Source organism: Saccostrea echinata, unplaced genomic scaffold (assembly GCF_033153115.1).
Source record: "Saccostrea echinata isolate AGI-Se365-2 ecotype Australia unplaced genomic scaffold, CSIRO_AGI_Sech_v1 ptg000016l, whole genome shotgun sequence".
Classification (NCBI taxonomy): domain Eukaryota; kingdom Metazoa; phylum Mollusca; class Bivalvia; order Ostreida; family Ostreidae; genus Saccostrea; species Saccostrea echinata.
Genome location: NW_026889765.1, coordinates 1,686,054 through 1,709,916, shown reverse-complemented (window position 1 = coordinate 1,709,916; position 23,863 = coordinate 1,686,054). Strand labels below are relative to the sequence as shown.

Sequence of the window (23,863 nt, the reverse complement as noted above, 5' to 3'; positions counted from 1 at the left end):
AACTTTGAAAATGAATTACTGGAAAAATTGATAGGGATTTTAATTTTGTGTGTAATAGTAATTAGTAATAAGTATTGTATGTTATTATAAATAAAAAGGTTAGACAGCCTACTGTTTTTTGTGTTCCAGTAACACCTTCATTAAAGCATTTCTATCTTTTTAAACATTCCCAAAGATTTTTAAAAATCTGATATTATCTGCAGTAGGCCCTTTGTACTAAGATATGCCAAACATCAGGTCCAAAGACCATAAACTAAGAACAGACTTAAAGTCCACAATTTTAACTTATACATGTATAACTTTTGAAATAGTTTAGACATTTAAACAAAATTTTCATAACTTTGAATATGAATATTTTAAAAATATGTAGATTTTTAAACACCTAATGTTCAAAATCAAAATTTTAACTTTAAGTCTCTTCTCAGTTTATGGCCATGAGACATGGGATATGTTGAGGGCCAGTCTGCAGTCTCCTACTCATATCCGAGTCTGAACTTCAATATCCAGAACACTTGGATATCCTGACTTTTTGTATGTGCTGCAATGTGCAACTTTAATAAATTGCTGGAATTCTATTTACATTTTATATTTTAAATACCCTTTTTATTTTCCTTGAAGGTACACGTTTTATTTATATCCTAATCAGAAAATGCTGAGCTTCTAGTACATAATGTATCCAAATTGACGAATTAATCAGGATAATAAATAAAGTGTGTTAAAATGGTAATTCTTGTGAATAAATAGTCAAATAAAAAAACTTGTTTCTTCCTTCCTACAATTTTGTGATGGTACATGTATTGGCAAAACAATTGCTTGTCTTTTGAAGTGTCATTCTTTGAGAAAAAATACTCCCAGTACTAAATCTGTGGTTGATATTTTTATCAAACTAACATACTGTAATAATAATTAAGCACCATAATCTCTGCGGTGGAATGAAATCAAGTTAGAAAAAATATCTGTAATACCGTAATATTTTAAATTGGAGGTATACATGTACAGAAATCTGTAGTTTGATAGCAATGAATTTTTTTTTTCAGAAAAAAATAAAATGTTTTACACTTATACTACAGAATAAGTTCTCAGCCAAGAACAATTTAGCCTACATTGAAGAAATCCTGGAATAGTGGCCAATAATGGGTATATTGTCTCTTTTATGTAACAGTATATCCAAATATGAATAAGATAGCCTTCCTTTAAAATTTACTTGTTGCAAATAACAAACTGTCAGATTCACATTTCAATATTAAAAGTAATTGCAAATAAATTGCAATTAATAGTAATTAATTCAAAATGGTAATTCACTGACATTTGAACTTTAACTTCATTTTTACATATATTCATGCAATCATTACACACACGTATAACATTATTCACCAATTGTTAACAAGTTTCACATATATTATCAATAATATAATGCATTAAAACATACATATAACAAGCGAGAGAAAAAAAACCAAAACAAAATCACACAGTCACATTCTATCACAGAAAAATGCCAACTTAATCTCAACTTGCTTTGATAATTTATCACATATACACTGTAACAATCCTGACTGGGACTGAGCATTGGTATTTACATGGTGCTGTAAAATGGATTATTTCTTCGATATTCCAGTTTTGTAAGTGGGTGACTCCGCCCTTGAAGCTTGCGGACTTTTCTTTTCTCCTTGGCAACTTCTGAGTCTGCATCATCTGTACTCTTCCTCTGTTGCATTCTAGAGTTCACTTTCTCTCTCAGTGTTCCTAAGGTACATCCAGGAGTGGTGTTGGATCTTTTAAGTTCTGCAGACTGGGGTCTTTTAGTGCAATAGAGATTTGTTTTTCTAAGGTTTTCTTTGACGTACCGTAATTGTGTATTGTCTGAAGATTCTGAGTCACTCTCCTTATTTGCCTCATTTTGAGCAGTAGCAAGGCTTTCGACTTTTTCCGGTGGTTCACTTTTGCTCTTCATTTCTAAATCAGGTCCACATTTTTCTAGTGTGTCACTTTTCACATTTAAATTCATTTTTCCTTTAAATTCAACAGGCTGGAATTTCCCAACCAAATTATGCACTTTATCTATATGATCCTCAGACACTGTGCAGTTTTCTGGAGGTGTACCAGATGGCAGAGTTAAAGGATATACCTCATTCCTGATTTCAGTATTCTGGTCACTCAATTTCTGTGGTTGAGATCCTATGTTATCCTGACTCAGGGTCCCTTTGTCCGAATCCTCCAGCAGAGATATTGGTTGGCTGGTTGATTTGGCCACTGTTCTTTTGAGGTAACTTTTCTCCTCACTGGGATCCTCCTTTGTTGGGGTAGGAGCACTGAATCTCCAGTTCCTCTTCCTTCTAGCCTGTGATTCTTTGTCGATAATGATGATCTCTCTATCAGGTTTCCTTTCATTTCTCTCAATGTCTCTAACAAAATGCTTCACTAGACTAAAATTTCCTTTACTATCCAAATCTGTGTCTGTCTCTATTTTACACTTAGCAGGACTGTTCATCAAAGCAGACCCAATCTCTCGAATGAGCTTCAGAGTCTCTGGGTCAAACCTAGCCTCACTTTGAGATTTCCTTTTTGGCCTCCTTGATACCTCAGGGCTCTCAAGAGGGATAGGAGTCTCAAAAGTCTTTTTCCTTTCTGCAAAAGAACACTTTGGTGATTCTGGAGATTCCCCACTTTGATTGGTGGTCCTTGAAGAATCTCCAATCTTGGGACAAACTTCATGCTTAGGAGTCTCCCCACAAGAAGGGCTCTTCTCAAAATTTGATTTGATTTCATTCACTGACTGTTTGGATGTACTCTCTTCATTAGTTGCATTATTATTGGCACTAATATTTGTGTCTGAGGCACATTCACTGTTATTTGGCACATTTTTTACATTCTCAGACTTAAGGTCATCTTTTATCAAAACTTCTGATTCAGTACTACTAGGTTCATCAGGTGTAACCTTCAGTTGATCTTTGGCATCATTACAAGGAGAACTCTGTCGACTCTTTCCTTCGATTCCTGCAAATGAAATAAAAATTTAAATCACTCTAAGAATGAAAGAAAAAGTGAGCAAGCTCACATACCCCACGCTCCCCCAAAACTCGACAATGCAACATGTACTGAATAGCACAGTGCATTTTAAATACACAGTATAATTCAAAAAGGGGCATTACTTGCAAAAAATCATCACATCAAAAACTTCTTGCATATAAGGACATTCAAATCTTTGCATGTTACAAATTTAATTGGGCTGAAGTTTCTAGATAAATAATGGAATAAAAATTTCTTGGTAATATACAAATCTATACATTATGTCTGAAATACCTACAAAGTTTCAGTAAATTCAGTGCAGGAGTTATGCTGACAAACTGTTATTTAAATTCCTCAGTGATTTTGATTTGTTAATGAGTGTAAGTCCATGGGGGGGGGGGGGGTGGGGGGGGGTGAGAACTATCCAAGATTCAAGATTTTGTGTGTGTGTGTTAAATCATTAATATTTTGATCTCAAAATCAATAGGGGTCTTTTAAGGTCATAAATTATTTCTCATAAAATGTCATTACAAAGGCTGATTCCAGTGTGGATTTCCTTATTACCTAGCTGGAAAGTTTCTTCAATAATAGGCAAAACTCTTAGGGCAAAAATAATGGAATCAGAATTTCCTGGTAATACGCACATCTACACACTGTGTCCTAAATATCTGCAAAGTTTAACGAAATTCTATGCGGCAGTTTAGGAGGAGTTGTGCTGACAAACTGTTCATCTCTATATTCAAGATATGGCCAAAAATCTAAGTTGAAAAGTGCCAAAATTCCCAGAAAAATAAAGGAATCAGAATTTCCTGGTAATATGCACATCTACAAATTGTGTCCTAAATATCTGCAAAGTTTGACCAAATTCTGTGCAGCAGTTTAGGAGGAGTTATGCTGACAAACTGTTCATCTCTATATTCAAGATATGGCCAAAAATCTAAGTTGAAAAGTGCCAAAATTCCCAGAAAAATAAAGGAATCGGAATTTCCTGGTAATATGCACATCTACAAATTGTGTCCTAAATATCTGCAAAGTTTGACCAAATTCTGTGCAGCAGTTTAGGAGGAGTTGTGCTGACAAACTGTTCAACTCTATATTCAAGATATGGCCAAAAATCTAAGTTGAAAAGTGCCAAAATTCCCAGAAAAAATAAAGAAATCGGAATTTCCTGGTAATAAACACATCTACAAATTGTGTCCTAAATATCTGCAAAGTTTGACCAAATTCTGTGCAGCGGTTTAGGAGGAGTTGCGCTGACAAACTGTTCATCTCTATATTCAAGATATGGCCAAAAATCTAAGTTGAAAAGTGCCAAAACTCCCAGAAAAAATAAAGGAATTGGAATTTCCTGGTAATATGCACATCTACACATTGTGTTCTAAATATCTGCAAAGTTTGACCAAATTCTGTGCAGCGGTTTAGGTGGAGTTGCGCTGACAAACTGTTCATCTCTATATTCAAGATATGGCCAAAAATCTAAGTTGAAAAGTGCCGAAATTCCCAGAAAAAATAAAGGAATCGGAATTTCCTGGTAGTATGCACATCTACACATTGTGTCCTAAATATCTGCAAAGTTTGATGAAATTCTGTGCAGCAGTTTAGGAGGAGTTGCGCTGACAAAAAAACAGGCATGACGGACTGACTGACTGACTGACTGACTGACGGACGGGTCAAAAACATTATACCCCCTGCAACTAGTGTGGGGTATAAAAATGGATGTACATATAGATTATACATGTATTTTAAGTTTCATAAAATATAATTTTCCTGTAAATATGCCATGAACAGTGTCTGCTAGCATACATATCATTTAGTCTTATCCAGTATTTGAGTAACTATGAAATATCACTATGCAAGAAAATCAGTCAATGGATTCCTATATGCTAAATTGAACTTAAATACCACCCCCACCTTAAACTCATATTAAAAATTTATTCACTTGTTTTCTGACTGTGTAGGATGCCCTCCCTTATATTTACCTTCTCTCTGCTTCCTCACAATGCCCTTTTCTACAGTAATTTCTTCCCCCATCAGTTTGTACACAGCTTGTTTGGTTTCTGGTGATTTCTCCTCTGTACCAGGCTTGGAAGAGAACGTTTCCCCTGTACTGTGTCTCCTCCATTCAAAATCCACCTCCTCCTCAGGACTTCTGGGGGAACTGACTAGGACTGGGTTACAGGTCTTACGACGTTCACGGTCCATACGCCGACGTCTCACCTTGTCTCTGGGACTCTTTAAACTTTCTGATCTCTGAAGTGGAAGTGGAGGTAGGTCCTTATTTCTCAAAAACCTATTTCACAAAAAAAAAGAAAAAAATGCACATTAACCAAATACACTTCATGTAGACTACAACCTAAAGAATATCTAAAATATAAGTCTCTTGATTTACTCTGTAACTTTGGAATAAGCAAATTAGCATGAGATACAAAACATAAATGTTCTGGTGGCATAAAAAGAAATACTCTACCCATGCTTTTCCTCTATTTCCTTGAGAGTTCTTTTTACAGTTCCAGGTGCCAAAGGAATTTCCTCTTTTTCATACACAGATCCGGAATTTCTGCTACTCTCTGATGTAGGAGTGCATGTGTCCCTACCATAATCCGAGCTCTCTGACACTGTAACTCCAGCCAGATCCAGCTTCAGATCCGGTTTTGCACCAACATTCTCTGCACCCTTTATCACAATTATCTGATCAGGAATGAAGCTCTCTCCTCCTACCAAAGGTTCAGTCTTTTTGCCTTCAATGTTTTCTTTTGTCTTTTTCACAGTCCCTGGATTCCAGGGAATGTTTTCTTTCAAATGAACAAAGGGACTGTTAGTTTCCATAGCACTATCATCGGATTTGGACACTTTCTCTTCCTCCTCTGGACTCTGTTTTGACATTTCTCCATTATCAGCAGCAATGACCTTCACTTCCACATCAGACTTCTTCTCTTCACTTTCTTCTTCTTTCTCAGCTTCTCCCCTTATCCAGCTCTCATCTGGCTTAATAATTTTGAATGTTGGCAGTGAAGATGACATTGGCTTGTTCCAATCTATCTCTTCCATGCCTTCCGACTGGTGACCATCATCTTCCTCCCCTATGTAGTAGGCCAGATCTTTCTTTGAGGCTTCCTCTTCTTCAGGTTTGGGGGAGGGATGATCAGACAGGGAGTCTTCTGCTGAGTCAGCACTTCTGGATTCAGCCTCCATATCTGGTTCCATGTGGCATGGTTCATAATCTGTGAATAGGAGTGTAATTCACAAACTACTGTTGTCAAGAATTGTGACAAAGATGTATCAAGAATAGTGACAAAAATGTACAAACATACGGCAAGCACAGTAGAAAAAAAAACTAAAGATGAAGTTTGACAACTATGAAACAAAAAGTTCCTTGACAACTATGAACTGAGCTTTAAGATTATCAAATGGTTTTCATATGAAAAGGACTTAAAGAAGCAACTTTGCCCATTGTCTAATCCATTTACATGTATGTATATACTAGACGTATACATAATATTGTTTAATTTCATTGTTCTCAAGATACTGAAGGAAATATATTAATGTGGTTAAGTCAAAATCCATGCAACCTTTGACCTTATTGGATAATTCAGTAAATCCATAGAAGTCATCTTCTTACATGGCCAACATGTTTCCAAAATTAGATTACATGTACTGCCAAGCTAATTCCTAAGATATTGGTTGGAAACCATTGGTTTACCAACTGGCTGAGGACTGAACCAACTGACCGGCTATAATTGTAATACAGCACTGAACAGTACACGTACCAGGATGATAAAATACAGAATTATCCAGGCCACCTGGCATACTATGACACCTGGTCATGTCAGTCTCCGTGAAGAGGTGATGATGATGATGTCTGTTGAAGCCCACATCATCTTCCTCCATGGAAGCATCCAGTAAGTCTTGTTGGGACTTGCTTTTAAACAGCTCAAGTTTTCTCCTACAATTTTTCAAAATTAATCATGGGTATATATATGTTTACATTTAAAAATCATATTCAATATTTTTTTCTCAAAACACTCAAGGTAGGCTTTAAATTTTTACTTTATTTATTTTTTTTTTTATTCAATAGATACAAGTATTTATTATATCAACATTTATCAAAATAAAAAAAAAATACACTGTAAATCAAAAATATTATGGGGCTTCATATTCAAATCCCCTTAAAATACTTGTATGCTATGAAGCCAAAGGAAATTTATATTTTGAAAAGATTTCTAAAAACAATTTCATTGGATTAAATCAAGAGGTGTATTGTGAAACACTATGCTCTAAATTAAAGATATGGTGATCTGATTTAAAAAATTTTCACATTTATGTTGATGCATTGGGTATAGGAACAAAAAAAAAGTGTCAGCCTGAGACTAATCAATTATATGTGAAACAAAATGCTCCATTTGGCAAAATGAAGGCTGAAATCAAATTATAAAACAGGTTTACAAATGACATCATACAACAAATAGGATTTATTTGTTGAAATTTTCCCAAAATAAAATACAAAAGGAATTGGTGCATTAAGTGTCAAGGAAAGATTAAGGGGAGTAAAAGTACCTTAATTATTATTATCATCAACAAATATCAACACAATATCCAGACAGCCAAAATGTGGAGATATACCTTAGTATACATACCCCCAGTTATTTCACAACCTCTTTTTCATAAATCTTTGCTCTGAATAAAAGTTACACCTAATGTAATTTTACTGTTGTCTTCAGTCTGTTTTGCCATACCTTGTGTGCTTGTTTTAAAATTGCATTGATATGATTTTTCAAATATTAATGCCATTAAAAAGTAACTGTAAACATAACAACTTACTTGGCTTGCAGTATGCCTTCGTAAGTTTCCAGCTGTTTCCAGAAGGCGGAGTTTGGCATTATACAGCTACGTTTCTCCTTTACGTAATCATACGCTTCCTGTCTCGACATCCTATGCTCCTTCATAAGGTACGCCATCACCTAAGTATGAACAAGTTAAGGCTGAATATACAAGCTCTATTCTTCATAACTTAATGGTGAAATCAACTTTGACAGTGCTAATAATATAAAAGTAGTAAAATTGTCTGGGAAGTTATACTGAAACTTACAGTAGATGCAGATCTGCTGATCCCCATCTTGCAATGGACTAAAACTTTTGAATTTCGATTCCTGGAAAAGATACTTTCTTTCTAAGGAAAACTTAACCTGTATATTCTCTATATAGATGTACATGGTCTTTATAATAAGCAAAGAAATATATACATGTGTATTTCAAAAAAGTGTGTGTACTGTCACACTTATTAAGAACTAGAACTGCTGACTAGGATTTATATTTCCCCTCCCATGGGGGCATTCTCCCATGTATGCAAATTTGTTATAGAAATCAAAATTGATAAGCTTGGAATCAACCAAAACACTGTTATTAACCAGAGTTCAAAACAAATAAAAAGACAGGTGCACACTGTGATTCCAGTTCAACCCCCCAACAACATTGTTGCAGGGGTAAATATATAAATTGTCAAGCATGATTTACCTAGCCTCCTTGATGAACATAAATGTTTTGTCCCAGTGCTTCATGAGGTCCGTTTCTTCAGAATCCCATTCACGGATGTTCTGGTACACGAAACATCCAGGGAAAAAGTTGTCAATCTCTCTGCTTACATTTAGAATGTGTCCCACACTAAAACACAGAGAAAGTGCTGTTAAATAGACTGGCTTTTATATACATATGTGTACAGAATTCTGTTTCCTTTTCATGCATGTTTTGCACAGAGAAGAGATTCTCTATGATTTTTATCCAATATATGAATTTCTTTAATGAATTTTTTATAAATATTTCATTATAATCTATTTCAAAAATGAATTTAACATTATATTTATCAAGAACTACATTCCACTTATCTATAGATGACAAAAAATCTCTTTCTTCAGTGTGTAATCTTCACAGGTGAGAATTCAACCATTTTTTGTCTAGAAATCTTACTAAACTTGACTTCCTGTGACATGATTATCATGGCTTCATTAAGGCAGTGTAACACCTTTAAAATACCAGTAAAATTTACCCATTGTTGTGGAGTTCTTCCATGTTGGAAGCATTCCACTCTGAACCGAGGTAGAGGTAGTCCTCAATTTTAGTTGGCGAGTCCATCTGTCCCAAAATCCTCATCATTTCCTGGTCAACATAACTCTTGTACTCCGATAAATCCGTCCCCATAGCTTCCTCAAGCTCTTGACGTATCTGGGATAAACATTTTTAAAAATTTATTTTCTGTGAAACTCTTTATCTTCTTGCTTTCAATTATTGCAAACTACTCCATAAAACTCAATGATAAATACTTAATATACGTACCTAAGTACTGTTAGAAGCACTTTAGTTTTTAAGTAGTGCAAGGTTTACATCTGAAGTGATTTGTGTGTCTTGCCTCTGTGACTCATGTACTTTCATTATGCATACTAATTATTTGTACTAATTACACTCACCTCTTTACATGTAGCTTCCTCTAGATCCATTCTCATCATGACATTCTTCAGCTCTACATTCAGTCTCTTCTTAAACTGTGACTCCTCACTAAAATCACAGAATGTTACAGATATACACATGCATGTAGATTACACATATCAAACTCAGATCAGCTGAAAAATTGTGGAGAAAATACATATTTCTTGAACCTTTTACAAGATTTTCATCTATGATAATAGAAAAAAATGAAATTTACCGTATATGTATTTATGGAATACTTACTCATCAGTTTCAACAAAAACTGGCATTGACTTGAAAAACTCTACATCTTCATTAGTGTGCCTGAAAGGACATGAAAGAAATACATATGCCATCTATCTGATCTAACATCGTTCTTAAAAGTACAAAAAGTGTTTGTTTGGATGTATTTTATCACAAAAATGTGACATTTCTGTACAGGTAGCCCATTCTAGAAATTTACATAGATTTGAGAACACTTCAAATAATAGATAAAAAGCTGGAAAAAATGAAGTTAATATCCTTTACATATAAAAATGTTGTCAATTGAAAAGTAAATAAAAAGTTGAATGAATGCAAAAATCAACGAAATCTCACCATTCTGTGATTTGGGTGAGACTGGATCTTAGACTAGAAGATTCATAATACCCTGTCCAAGTATGTGACAAGCCTGCAGGAATGTGGCGATTGTCACGAGCCATTTTAACAATCTTATTGAGACTCTGTAAAGCTGACCTGAAACCATCAAAACCCTGCATTTATGTCATTTTCATGATAACTGCATGTGTACATTGCAAAATCTAAAGACTGATAACGAAGAATATCAAACATTCAGGTTTTAACTTTAATAAATTTATCTAAAGAGTTCAGCTACAAAATTCTCCTTCTGTTGTGAAATGAATATTAAGTAACTTTTTTCTACCTATTCTGTGTACAATCAAGTTTCTTACCACATTGCCTGAACACTCTTACTATTATTTGTTGAGTATGAGTTTATTACTATGGGGCCTATACAGATTCTACCTATTCTGGGTATAGTATAAGTTTATTTACCACATTGCCTGTACACTCTACCTATTCTGTGTACAGTACGAGTTTCTTACCACATGGCCTGTACACTCTACCTATTCTGTGTACAGTACGAGTTTCTTACCACATTGCCTGTACACTCTACCTATTCTGTGTACAGTACGAGTTTCTTACCACATGGCCTGCACAGACACCGGTTTGAAGACATGTAGCTTGCCATCTGAGGACACAATAAAACCACTATAAAGGAAAAGAAGAAAATCACATCAAATAAATGTACTGACATTAACACATTAAATATATGTCCTGACATTAACCGCATTTATAGATGACATTGATGTAGCTGGCACTTAAGTATATAAAAAAAAAAGAAGTATCCTCTCCCCAAAAACAAGTTTATCTGTCCCCTTTGATTTGTATGCACACTGTGTTCCAATTTTTATACCAAAAGACTTATGTTAACCCAATATGTAATACAATGTTAATAATAATGTGAACAAGTACCAGCTGACACATGAGAATTAAATGTGATAATGAGTTGAAAAAATGTGAAAATAAAAGCGAAAATACAAAGGACCAAAGTCAGTAAACCTACCCATCGCCATCGAGTTTGATGGAGGTGTCAGAGAAGATGGGGTATACCAGTCCTATGGTGGCTTTCTCCTGACAGTCAATCCCCAATATCACCGACTCCTCCTCGTCCTGGCGACCCACACATGACACCACCGCCATGTACCGTGGGTTACCAGTGGGATTCGTAGTTTCCAGTCTCACAGCCTACAATGTGATTAGGATATTCAATTTCTAGCTATTAGCTACTTGGTCCTGATGAATTAATTAATTACATATACTTTATTTTCAAGCTTCATCAGTTAGGTGAGACCAAAGGAGTAAGTACCGGTACTATAAATCTATGTTAAGAAATAAATACGCTAGATTTGACTTCAACAATATTACACAGTCACTTTATCTTTTTTTAACATGTATCTGTAAAATGAATAATCTATGTTACAAACATTTAAAATTATAATTAATCCAAACATATTTCATGTTGTCAAAGCCATTCACCAAATCATTAAATGGATGACATACTGTAATATCTTGAAATACATATTAATTGTTCACTCTTTTTGAAAATGCATATATTCATTATGAAAATACATGTATAACTTGTTTACTTGCACAAGCACACAAAATGTATGGTTAGTAAAAGTGCCTAGCGTTTATGAAAAATATGACAAGGTTTCAATGCCCTAGACTACACCCACTATAATGTAACAGACGGTGCCAGCTGAACATCTAAGGTGACAGACTTATGGTGAAATCAACACTCACTATTTTTATTGTGTCCTGTGGTCTTAACAGGTAAAACATCGACTGCAGATGACTCTGTATCTCGTCTGTAATCAAACATGTGTTAATTAGTGATAATTATCATTGTGTCAACACTGACAATATGATATTGTGTAGAAAACAAGAGGTCTACACCCTCAAGATTTACCTAGAGCTCTCATAATTGGAAAATAAATTTATCTATATATTTTTTAATCATGGTACATATATTTGCAACATACTTGCAACATACATGTAGATATTCAAGTTTGTCTATTTCAGCTCAAAAGAAGTGCTATTTTATATTCAAACAAATTATAATTCTATATCAACAAATCTTAAATTTTTAGATTTCCCATGCATTCATTGTATCAGCTAGTTTAATGACATTTATTTTGAACAGTAATATCAAACCAAGTCTCTACTTTTTTTCATGAAAGAAACCTGTGACTTTAATTAAAATGTCAAGAAGGAAAAAAATTACTATAATTAAGATTTTTAATACAATTTTGAGTCTTACTGTCGCAGTTCTTTGTTATCCGCTTGGAAGCATATCCTGACTCTTGTTCATTCTGTGGCAGAATTAGTGCCGCCCCTTTGACTGTAAAGTAACTCTCACTAAAACTAGAAAATGAAGAAAAAAGTTATTATGAGGTAAGCAAGTATTTAAACATCATACATAAAGAAAATAATTATAAAAACTTGACAGAAAAGTGAATCAGACTTCATGTGATATAATACAGAGTAATGAATAATGCGTCAGATTTATTGATTTTTTTCTCTCTCAGATAGACACAGAGACTTTTTAATTTGTTTTCAAGTATATGATAATTGTAACAGTCATTGAACAAAAGAATGCACAAACTTATTTCTACCTTTAATATTAGATCATGATCCTGTAGAGTATTTGTCCCATCACCCTTATAATAATGGTATATAGGTAATAATCATATATATAAATACCAGAATAGAATATATTGTTTAATTATAGCAAGACATGATTAGATTACAGAAAAAGTGTACAAAGCATTATGAGAATTTTTTTTTTTTTTTTTTTTTTTTTTTTTTTTTTTTAGATCTGTGCCACTTAGTTCTAGCTTTGACAAAAAAGAGGCAATTTCTTTTTGTCAAAAATAAGGTATATACAAGAATGTAATTTTTGGCACTATCTAGCTTATGTATTTGCACTTAGATTTAAAAACCTTGACTGCTTTTGTCAAAGTATTTAAGTGCCATGTGCTTAAGCTCAGAAAGGAACATTTTTCCCACACCCCAAATTTGATAACGTAAAAAAAATTATGACATGGATATATATATGTACAATGTTGTGTATTACCTGTCTTTCTTATCAAGTTCGTTCTAATGCAGCTAATTTATCAGGTATAAAAATTTGAACTAATTTGTGGTTTATCTTACGTCCAGACTTCATCAACATAGCCAATACATCTAGATGTCTGTTTTTATGTACCTCAGATACTATACAGATTATAAATGACGATCATGCTATGACTTTGCTACATGTACATGAAGATTGTCATGTATTATTTTTAGTATGATGGGAAATTCAGTTTGAATTCTTTCTCCTAAGGGAGCAGTCTTTCATGCAAGAAATTCCATTAGTAACACTATTCTTTTTATCAATATCATCTACAACAAATATCTCCATGCTATTTAGCATTCACTGAACATTCTCTATTGATAATCTAAATCATGATCAATGAAATGAAAATTATGCATACATGTATGTATTTCTAACTGAACACCCCCTATGGATTAAAAATTGTTTGTTATTTTTTTTTTTTACTTTACAATCATTCAATGAGCATTGTCAATCTTGAAAGATCTATCTTGAGTCTTCATACCCTGATAACATGCTGTTAATGTAGCGTTATATTTAAATTGATACAAATGACACACACTGCAAGATAAACACATCAAAAACACCATATCAAAAGCATTATATGTCAATTGATTCTATACACACTGCATAAAAGGAATATAAACGACTATATATAGCTAGCAAACAGGAAAGAGACATGTGCATGCATGAGAAAGAGAGAGACGAAACTCACGGCCTCAATTTGGAAATGAATCGGACCGTATGGAAAAATTTCTTGAGTCTCTTAGCAGCTGTCTTGGTCCTGGAAGAGTTACGTTATTAATAAAGACGGCAAAATACAGTACAAAGAACAGGTCATGCTGAGGGCATACAGATATAAAAATAAAACAATATCGAAATGAGGTAAATCCTGATGGATTATGATCCATCTCTTACCTTTCCGTTTCAACTACCAAAGTCATCCGGCTGTAAAAATGTATAATTGGTCATTACCAAAACACTTCTCCATCATTTTTTGAGGGGAGGGGGGTATTTGGTAAATATTGCTGCTTCAATAAGCAGAAAATTTCAAGAAATGAAAATTTCACAAAATAAGCAACTTCATGACCTTGAATTTTTAAATAAATAAATGAAAATTACCGGTATCACCCCTGGGGGCATGTGTCTTGTGATGAAAAAATTCCCTTTTCTTTATTTTTTCATGTAATTGTTTTCAGACGATAATGTTACAAATATCAAGAGTATATAATAGGAAAAGATGTCTGGTTCCAGGCTGTGTTTATCCAATAAGGAGATGCAAGTTCATTATTCGCTTTGACTAATTCCTTCTGGTACATTTACTTTTTTTTGTATGTAGAGATTTTTACATGAATAAGATGAACAGAGATCTTGTCATTCACTGCATGTCCTAGTAGGGGTTGTATGACTGACAGGCTATGTGTTTAATCCTTGTTTACAAGTTAAGAACTAATACAACCGTGCTTAACATTTCTGAAATATCCAAAATGCTTTACCAAGATCTTGACCAATTTCATACTTTAAAAAATAGTTCAAACTGTTCATTAGGAGAGTATCTGATGAGAAAATATGGTCAAGACAAAAAGAAATAGAGTGAAAACTCCCACAGAATGATAATCTTGTAATTTGTTCATATTAGACAATGTGGCATATACTCAATTTACAGAACCGACTTAAGAGATGAAGTCCATGGAAAGAAATGGGGGGGGGGGGGGGAGAGAGGAAAGAGAATACCAAGCACTGAGATGAATTTTATGCAGAGCGAGATAGAGAACTTGTCCTGAATATCATAACTGGATAAGGACCAACTTCCCTTGGAATGACCTGTTTCCTTCCTTCTACAATAAGTACTTGTTCTAAATGTGTCAAAAAAACACCCTCAGTTGTATGTTTTCACTTTCTTACTGGTACAATAGTACTGATGTCATATCAATTAACAGAATTGTAAGAGACAATAATATCATTATAAATGATGAGTCAGTGCAAAAAACTATACAAGATGTAGTTACAAAACACATCCCACTTAGCAGACAGGTGGGGAATTCTTAATCAGTCTTTAATTTCTGAGATTGACCTTGATCTCTACCTTGCAGTCAATATTGACTTTCTAAATGATTGAGTTATCCAATGAGTAATAAGAACAGAGAAGTGGACAACAATGCTGAGAGTCCATAAATATCAATGCAATATATTCCACATAAACCTAATTTATCATGGGGTTAATAACGTGTCTGCTTTTCCAAAAAATAATAAATCAAATGAAAACTTACAGTCATTCACAGATTCTATATCAACATAATTCGTTGATTTTGAAAATGCTTTGATATATAATATTGATACTTCTTTGTGCAAGCAGATCTAATACATGAACTTGTATTAATTTAACTAGAACTGTAAATAATCAGTTGCAGATTTCAAAATTTCAGCTATTTACTTGTGGCAATTTAATGGTATATGTTAATCTCAAATTTAACACTATCAATATTTTGAAGATCATATGCATTTGTGAATGCTGAAGCTACATATACACAGCTAAGATTGTATATGTTATATCAGTATTTTAAACTATTTTTTTTACTTATATCAACTGGAATACTGAAATTTTAATTCAAAAATGTTTTCTCATACAAAGCTTACCAGTAATAACATAATTTTATGTTGTAAAACATCTTTGAGTAGCTATTCCTCCAAGTATAAAGTGAGTTTGGTAAATTTATTTACTGATACTGAAAATTTCATTTATTGGACATTTCTATATCAAACTTCTCTTATAAATTAACTTCATCTCTTTAGCTTTGAATAAGGGCTACCAACATGACCAAAGTGATTTATCAGTGAAATGAAGGAAACCTTACAGACAATATAGAGGGAATTTGAAAGAGTAGATTTGCATCCCAAGATTTTTATTAATAATAAGGATTTTTTTTTTTTTTTTTATAAATCGACCAGCCATCACTTTGTAAAATCTTTGTCATCTCTTCCTGAACTATATAGTGACACTAAGAAACTTATTTTCATATGAGGAAGTTATCATTTTTTACAGCTTATTTAATTTTAAAATTATCAAATCATACACAAGTATAATGCATCCTTCAATTTTTTCCTTAAATACCTATACATTTCTACCAAGTAGGTATAATTTGAGGAAACATAACATAAGGGACCATACTTAATAACATACAATTTAATATTCTATAAACATGATGGAGTCTTTCTGAGTTTTATACATGCTTTTATCTAAACTGCCCAAAAATACTGGTAAATCTGAATCTTTGTGAAGATTTCTTCTACCACAGAATTATACAGTCAATCTGCAGATCTACTGGAGTATCTTATGACAGTCCATAGATTTAGTAGACCACTAAGAAAATAATACTATTGAATGGAGGTACTTTATAAGATAGTGCACTCAACTCAAAATACATTCACCAGAATATTACACAATGTGAACAAACAAACAGAGCATTAAAAGGTTTCTTGTTTAACAAAGAGATCAAAAGAATCCCTGTGCCTGGGCTAATGGTGTTCATGTCAGGTTAATTTTGTTAATGTTTTAAATAACTAGAAATTATGTCCCTTATCACAATCAATTAACTATATTAAACATTTCTTTTTCACTGGAAATTAAGTGCCATGGTTGGAAGAAAAAAAAAAATAGCAAATTTGAATTAAAAGAACTGGAATAACAATTAGAGGAAGGTCGCGTAGCAGAGTGCGTTCATTACGCATAGAAGACATTACGTCCCTGTAGTGTATTCTGCAGCATAATGTATCTAGATAAAAGTTCAGGTGAAAGTAAACAATACATACATACACTCAATTTTTTAACAAGAGGCCCAAGGGCCTTAACGGTCACCTGAGTATAATACAACAATTTAGAGGATCCATAGAGTATAAAATAAACTGATAGATGAAGCTTTGTTGCCCAAAAGCAAGAGAAACAGGATGATCAGAATCAATGAAATAATTAGTCTAGTATTCAGTAACAACTCATACATTAAATTCTAATTTATCCCCCATTTAGCACTATCACCATGCAGACTATTAACAAACTAATAGTTCCTCTGTACTACTTTTAACCCCACATCGCAACCTGTCACATTGGCCTCTCTTGTTCTTTGAAGAACATTTAATAAGTTATTTTTGTCTCTTTTTTATCTATTTATTATTTACAAGTCTATCTGGTCATGAGCCCTGACTAGGACCAGAACACTTTACCAAATGGTCCTGATGTTCAAAAATCTGGTAAAAATATCCTTGCTTATTAAAACTTTAATTCTGTTCGTCTTCAATATGCCAAGGAGCAGAGAAGATTTTCAAAGAAATAATGCATTTTCACTACAGATTTAACACACCCGTACCCTAACACCCATGTCCCCGGGTCATGAAATTCATAAATTTGGTAGAGGTACCCTCATCATCATCATAACTATGCATTTAGTTGAAGATTTTCAAAGAATTAACACATTTTCATTTTATAAACAAATATAGCCCCCCCCCCCCCCCCCCCCCCCGAAAAAAAAAAAATTTAAAATTTTGTAAGAAGCTCAATTGTTCATCATAACTATGCACTTTATTTATTTGCTCAACACTAAGGAGCAGACAGGATTATTTAACAGAATTAATGCATTTTCACTATATTATCGATAGAGACCCATCCTTACACCAGACATCTGACTTAGAGGCTATGATTCATGAAAAAGCACTCTTGTTCATCATAACTACACTCTTAGTTTACTTTATAACCAGGAGCAGAAAAGATTTTCAAAGAATTAATGCATTTTCACTATATAATCAATAGAGCCCCCCCCCCCTCCCCAACCCTGGGGCCATGAATTTCACAATTTTAGAAAAAGCATCCTTGTGCATCAAAACCATGCGCTTAGTTTGTTTAAATAATACCCAGTAGCAGAGAAGAAGATTTTCAAAGAATTAATGCATTTTCACTATATAATCAATAGAGCCCCGCCCTAACACCAGAACCCCTGACCCAGGGGCCATGAATTTCACAATTTTGGAAAAGGCATCCTTGTGTACCATTACCATGCACTTAATTTGTTTAAATAATACCCAGTAGCAGAGAAGAAGATTTTCAAAGAATTAATGCATTTTCACTATATAATCAATAGAGCCCCGCCCTAACACCAGAACCCCTGACCCAGGGGTCATGAATTTCACAATTTTGGAAAAGGCATCCTTGTGCACCATTACCATGCACTTAATTTGTTTAAATAATACCCAGGAGCAGAGAAGAAAATTTTCAAAGAAATAATACATTTTCACTATATAATCAATAGAGCCCCGCCCTAACACCAGAACCCCTGACCCTGGGGCCATGAATTTCACAATTTTGGAAAAGGCATCCTTGTGTACCATTACCATGCACTTAGTTTGTTAAAATAATACCCAGAAGCAGAGAAGAAGACTTTCAAAGAAATAATGCATTTTCACTATATAATCAATAGAGCCCCGCCCTAACACCAGAACCCCTGACCCTGCGGCCATGAATTTCACAATTTTGGAAAAAGCAATCATTGCTTGTCATAATCATGCACTTAGTTTGTTTAAATAACATCCAGGAGCAGAGAAGAAGATTTTCAAAGAATTCATGCTTTTTCACTATATAATCAATAGAAACACCCCCAACCCCCCAACCCCAGACCCAGGGGCCATGAATTTCACAATTTTGGAAGAGGCATCATTGCTTGTCATAACCATGCACTTAGTTTGTTTAAATAATACCCAGGAGCAGAGAAGAAGATTTTCAAAGAAATAATGCATTTTCACTATATAATCAATAGAGCCCCACCCTAGCACCAGAACCCCTGACCCTGGGGCCATGAATTTCACAATTTAGGTAGAGGGTCCAATGCTTATTACAATCATGCCAACAATTTGACTGCTTGATGTCCAGGAGTAAAGAAGAAGATTTTTAAAGATTGCATCAATTTTGGTGGTTTTAGCCCCACCCCCGGGGCCCCAGGGGGGCAGGGACCATGAAATTCATAATTTTTGTTCCCCTTCACCCATAGATGCTATATGCCAAATTTGGTTGAAATTGGTTAAGCGGTTTTAGAGAAGAAGCTGAAAATGTTCAAAAGTTAACGCACGACGACAGACAAAAACGGATAACATTAGGTCACCTGAGTGACTCAGGTGACCTAAAAAGTTAATTTTCTTTCTATTTTAGAAAAGGTTTAAAAATGAGGCCAATTATGGTTTCCTTCCAATTGCTCCCAGACATTGGTCAATATTTGTCCAGACAGCATAGCTAGCACACATGTAAATAATGGTGCTGAAGAATGCATTCATACAATTGTCTATGTGGGGTTCATAAATTGAGATATTGATCAGAAAGATTTGCATAGCAAGTTATGTAACATTTCATATGTATATCATAAGCCTTCAAACTTAATTAAATTCCTCCGAAATAAACTTCACACACATGAAAGTTTTTATACTAGTACAACAATTGCTTTTTGAATAAATCTTATATAGTACCAAGAAATTAATGTACCGGTACTTATAACTATACATCTGTACATGTACTGAAGCTAAAAGGGCAACAATGCTGTGTTCAAGAAGAATTCATAAATTTGGTATACTATGAAATAAAGAAAAGCATGAAAAAAATTTTACTTGTCATTTGGATTTTTAACTTCATACAAAAACATACTCCAATTACCCCTTCCAACGGAATCTCTTGCCTTAATCACTTAACCACATCCTCCGACAAGATTACATGCTTGTTTAATTTTTAATAGGATCCACAGACTTATCATTAAAATCCTTTGTTTTCTCTCACATCAAAAAGACAATAAATGCCATTACAGAGTGCCAACAGCCGCAAAGTTCAAAAGTCTACCACTGCATACAAACTGACATTTACTGCATAATTCAACAATATTGGACTCCGCTGTCAATGACTCTCAATTGACAATTTAATTCCAAACACCAGTTTAGGAGTTCAAATTTAATGATACACATTTGGGCAACAACCAACCAGCCCTTGCTTTCTTTAGCTTGGAGGCATGTTTTTCTATTTCTGGTACTATGAGTTTTAAGGACTTCCATGATACAAATCCAAGATAAGACATGGTTCAATAGCCTCTAAAGATGTTTGTTTCTTTTTTCAGGTGAAACACGACAAATACAGATTTGAAAATAATGTGTAAATAGTTAAATTAATTCAACATGTTCAATGGATTTCTCTGTTTACAGTTCATTGCTTAGGCGCATACACTCTATCTCTTAATTTTTTTTAAAAATATTTCTACATTCCAATAAGTGAAGTTTAAAGAATACATCAAAATACCCATTTCTTTTGAGAAATTTTTTTAATCAGTATTATTAAGTAGACAGATTACATTTTAATAGATGGTCATAAAACTTTGAACTTGAATTTGTCATTACAGCAAAACAAGACCAAAGCATTAAATGAGATATATTGATTTTTAAATATTTGTTTGCATTTATGCTTGATAAAAATTTGTGCATTTTGAAGTGGGGTGGTTGACATAAGATTGAAATTATCTGTCCTTGAGAATAATAGGTCAGGGAGTTTCTTTATCCAAATGATAGAGTCAATAATCATGGGACATTAGGAAAATGACATTTTATGGCTGGACAATAAAGGAAATAACATGAAGCCCTGTCCCACCCAGGTACAATAACAATCGTGACAATTTAAGGAAATTGTCCCATATGTTTCAAATTGAAGAAAAGAGATCTACCTTGGTTTTATTTAACTCTGGGCTAATTTCAGATCTGATTAGAAACAACTGTGAAATAAAAATAATTGATACAAAAATGTTTTCATGAGTTTATGAGATAAAAATGTAAAAGGTTTTTTTAAAGTAAGGATGAGTCCCCCAGCTTCTTGACCTCCTCATTTTAAAAATATAAAAACCGGTACATGTATATGACACTTGACTAGATTTTGATGATTAAGTTTTACAAGAATATCTTTACATTCAATATCTTTGGTTTCTGAATCAGCAATTTCTTCAATGCCACAATACACTTCACTCTATGATTACATTTTTTGATATGCAGATTGCTGTATACAAGATAAAATCTTAAGAAAGAAATATACGAATTGTGGTAAATTTCATATATCAAAAAATAATCTCATATAACACTTAGTGTGAAAGAAGAGAGAAAAGGGGTAGACTATAGTGAGGCATTTCATTTTGTATGCCAGAAATATTCTTTTACAGTATGTAATAATGTCCCTTTGATATTATCTGTTGGTCCTCATGGTCTAATTTTTTTTTTAAATCTAGTATATCCAGGTACTTCAATCCTTACATTATAATATCAAAATTTCAGCTGTGTTTCCCTATATCAGAACTAAATTACAATGCATCTTGTGACAGCTGAGAGCCATCACCCTTTGTACTGCCATACTGGTGCATTATTTTTGGCCAGTGATAACTAAGCATAGTAAGTTAATGTGATCTATTTTTTTTTTTAATTTATAGCTATTTCTCAAATTTAGGTCAGAAAGGAAATTTTAGGAGCACAAGGATAAAGACTGTATGACAACAAGGATGCTTGGCATTCCATAAATATCTTGTATTAATTCACTCGTTTACATAAACAGAGTAAGATTACAATACATACAGCCTTCTCAGGTGAACACCCTTGTACCCAGACAACAGGACAATTGGAACTGTATAGTTTCCTCTTATATAATAATTAAGACCTTTAATTGAAAACCCTAAAGATTATAACTGAAAATTATTATTGCACAGCCTTAACATTCAGTAAACATATATGATCTAAAGTTTTTCTCAGGATGTGTAAGCTAGTCACCCCAATAGCATGAGTTCAAATACTGTAAGCAGTCTACAATCAGCCACTCTTGAAATTAGAAATAGTTTACACTGTGAACAAGTCCCCTCTTCCCTTTGAGTACGTTGTACTTGTCACTGACCTGCGCTGTCGAGGGGGTGATGCTGCTTTTCCTGCTGCGTCGACTTCATCTGCATCTTCGGATACCACCTCCTCCTGTTGAAAATAATTGGAAAAATATGTTCAAACATGCACCATCATATTGATTATTGAACAGAGAGAAGATTGTATGACCTTGCAATAAATATAAATATGTGAATTTCTATACACAATCTGCTTTCAAAAACATGGAGAGACATACATTCATCAGGACTGCACAATTACTGGTATATGCATGTAAATTTCACCTCATTACAATTCATTAGAATGAAATATTTCTTCCTTTGTTGTTCCAGTATAAAAGCTTGGTTATCATAAGCTTTGCAGTTTTATGAGTATACAGGAAAATTAATCGAAGTGGCTTGTAACCCATATTCTTTCATTTAAACTGTTTACTTTTACAAAGAATGTGTGACTATTGGCACCAAATTGAACCGCTTTGGGATTTGGAATTATCAGAACAGTGAATTATGTAACACTTTTGTTTGCATTTGAATGCACTGTTCATGCTAAACTATGTAAATTCAAATATCTGACAGAACAAATATTTCTCCGAATAATATTTCCTGTCCTAGAGTATAAAATCCACATACAGACAAACTATAACAATTTAATCAATGAGCCCCAGATTTTAGAAATATGGTTTAGGATATTGCATATATCCTTTTCAATATTGATCTTTATGTTCCCCTCCTTGTCATTGTTAATCTAAAATAAATAAACACCCATCCAATGACAGAAAAAATTGGCAGTATGAACAGGCAATATTTTGATGGTTTCATTATCAAGCCTAGGAGAGCCATTAAAAACAACTGTGGGAGAATGATGTTGAAGTACATAGTAAAATAATCAGTTAGGAACAAAGTTAGTAACACATTGAGATGGCAGCTAAAACATAAAGATATAACTTGAGAATTGTGTTCACTTTTTTGAATGACTGAAACTGCATGTAGCTCTCTGTTCATCCATCCCATTTTTTTTTCAGACTGTGAGCTACAGATCTGCAGCTACATCTAAAGAAATTGGGAGACATCCCCTCTCATTAATGTTCTTTGCTTAAAAAAAAATGACAATTCGATTTTTTTCTTAATTACAAAGTAGTGAATGGAAAATCTTTATATCAAAATGCATTAAAGTACCAGCATTACCTCAAAACTATTGTCTAAAAATTACCCATCATTTTAATCAAAAACTCTTTTTGTGCAATAAAACTTTTACTCTTATAGCAGACTTTCCAGTAAAGCCAAACAAAGAACTAAAAGTAATATTTACTGTTTATAGTAACAATTGTTATTCCACATATCACTATCAAATTTCTGTGAATCAGTACACACCATTTCCTGTCAATATCAATTATCATGTCATATTGATACTTCCAAATTGACACAGTAACCTTGTATCACTCAAAGCTCACCTACTATCTGTGTCATTTCACCTGTGTATGGGTTATTTTAACTTTGTGTCTGAAAAACTGCAGAAGATTTACATTCTCCCTTTTCCACAAAACAATAAGAAATTGTCATTTACCGATTCTGCAGTGCTGTTACTGGGGCTTGGAGATCTTTGAACTGTCACAAGAGCCATCTTCCACAATTTATTCCCTCCTCTTTTTCGCAAAATGGTATTCACATCATTTAAGTAAATGTGCCTGACACTAGTGACAGTGAAGTTTGCCAAAACAAAAACAAACGAGATTCAGTTCTCTTCCTGAAACTCACAAGTTCCGTT

General features: G+C 33.6%; 1 protein-coding gene across 2 annotated transcripts; it reads right to left on the bottom strand.

Moving 5' to 3' along the window:
• Nucleotides 1-1,319: 1,319 nt before the first annotated feature.
• Nucleotides 1,320-23,858, bottom strand: LOC133188332 (uncharacterized). Of its 2 annotated transcripts, XM_061323709.1 has the most exons (19): nt 23,663-23,858; nt 22,119-22,192; nt 14,099-14,128; nt 13,896-13,964; nt 12,344-12,447; nt 11,827-11,891; nt 11,087-11,268; nt 10,666-10,731; nt 10,060-10,197; nt 9,727-9,786; nt 9,465-9,552; nt 9,047-9,222; nt 8,518-8,664; nt 8,093-8,153; nt 7,825-7,964; nt 6,774-6,949; nt 5,474-6,227; nt 4,986-5,296; nt 1,320-2,994 (listed from the first exon to the last, which is right to left on the bottom strand). In XM_061323709.1, the coding sequence occupies exons 1-19, from the start codon at nt 23,717-23,719 to the stop codon at nt 1,574-1,576; spliced, it is 4,119 nt and encodes a 1,372-aa protein (XP_061179693.1). In that variant the 5' UTR covers nt 23,720-23,858; the 3' UTR covers nt 1,320-1,573. The 2 variants fall into 2 exon arrangements, with proteins under 2 accessions (XP_061179693.1, XP_061179694.1); XM_061323710.1 differs by lacking the exon at nt 14,099-14,128.
• Nucleotides 23,859-23,863: the final 5 nt, after the last annotated feature.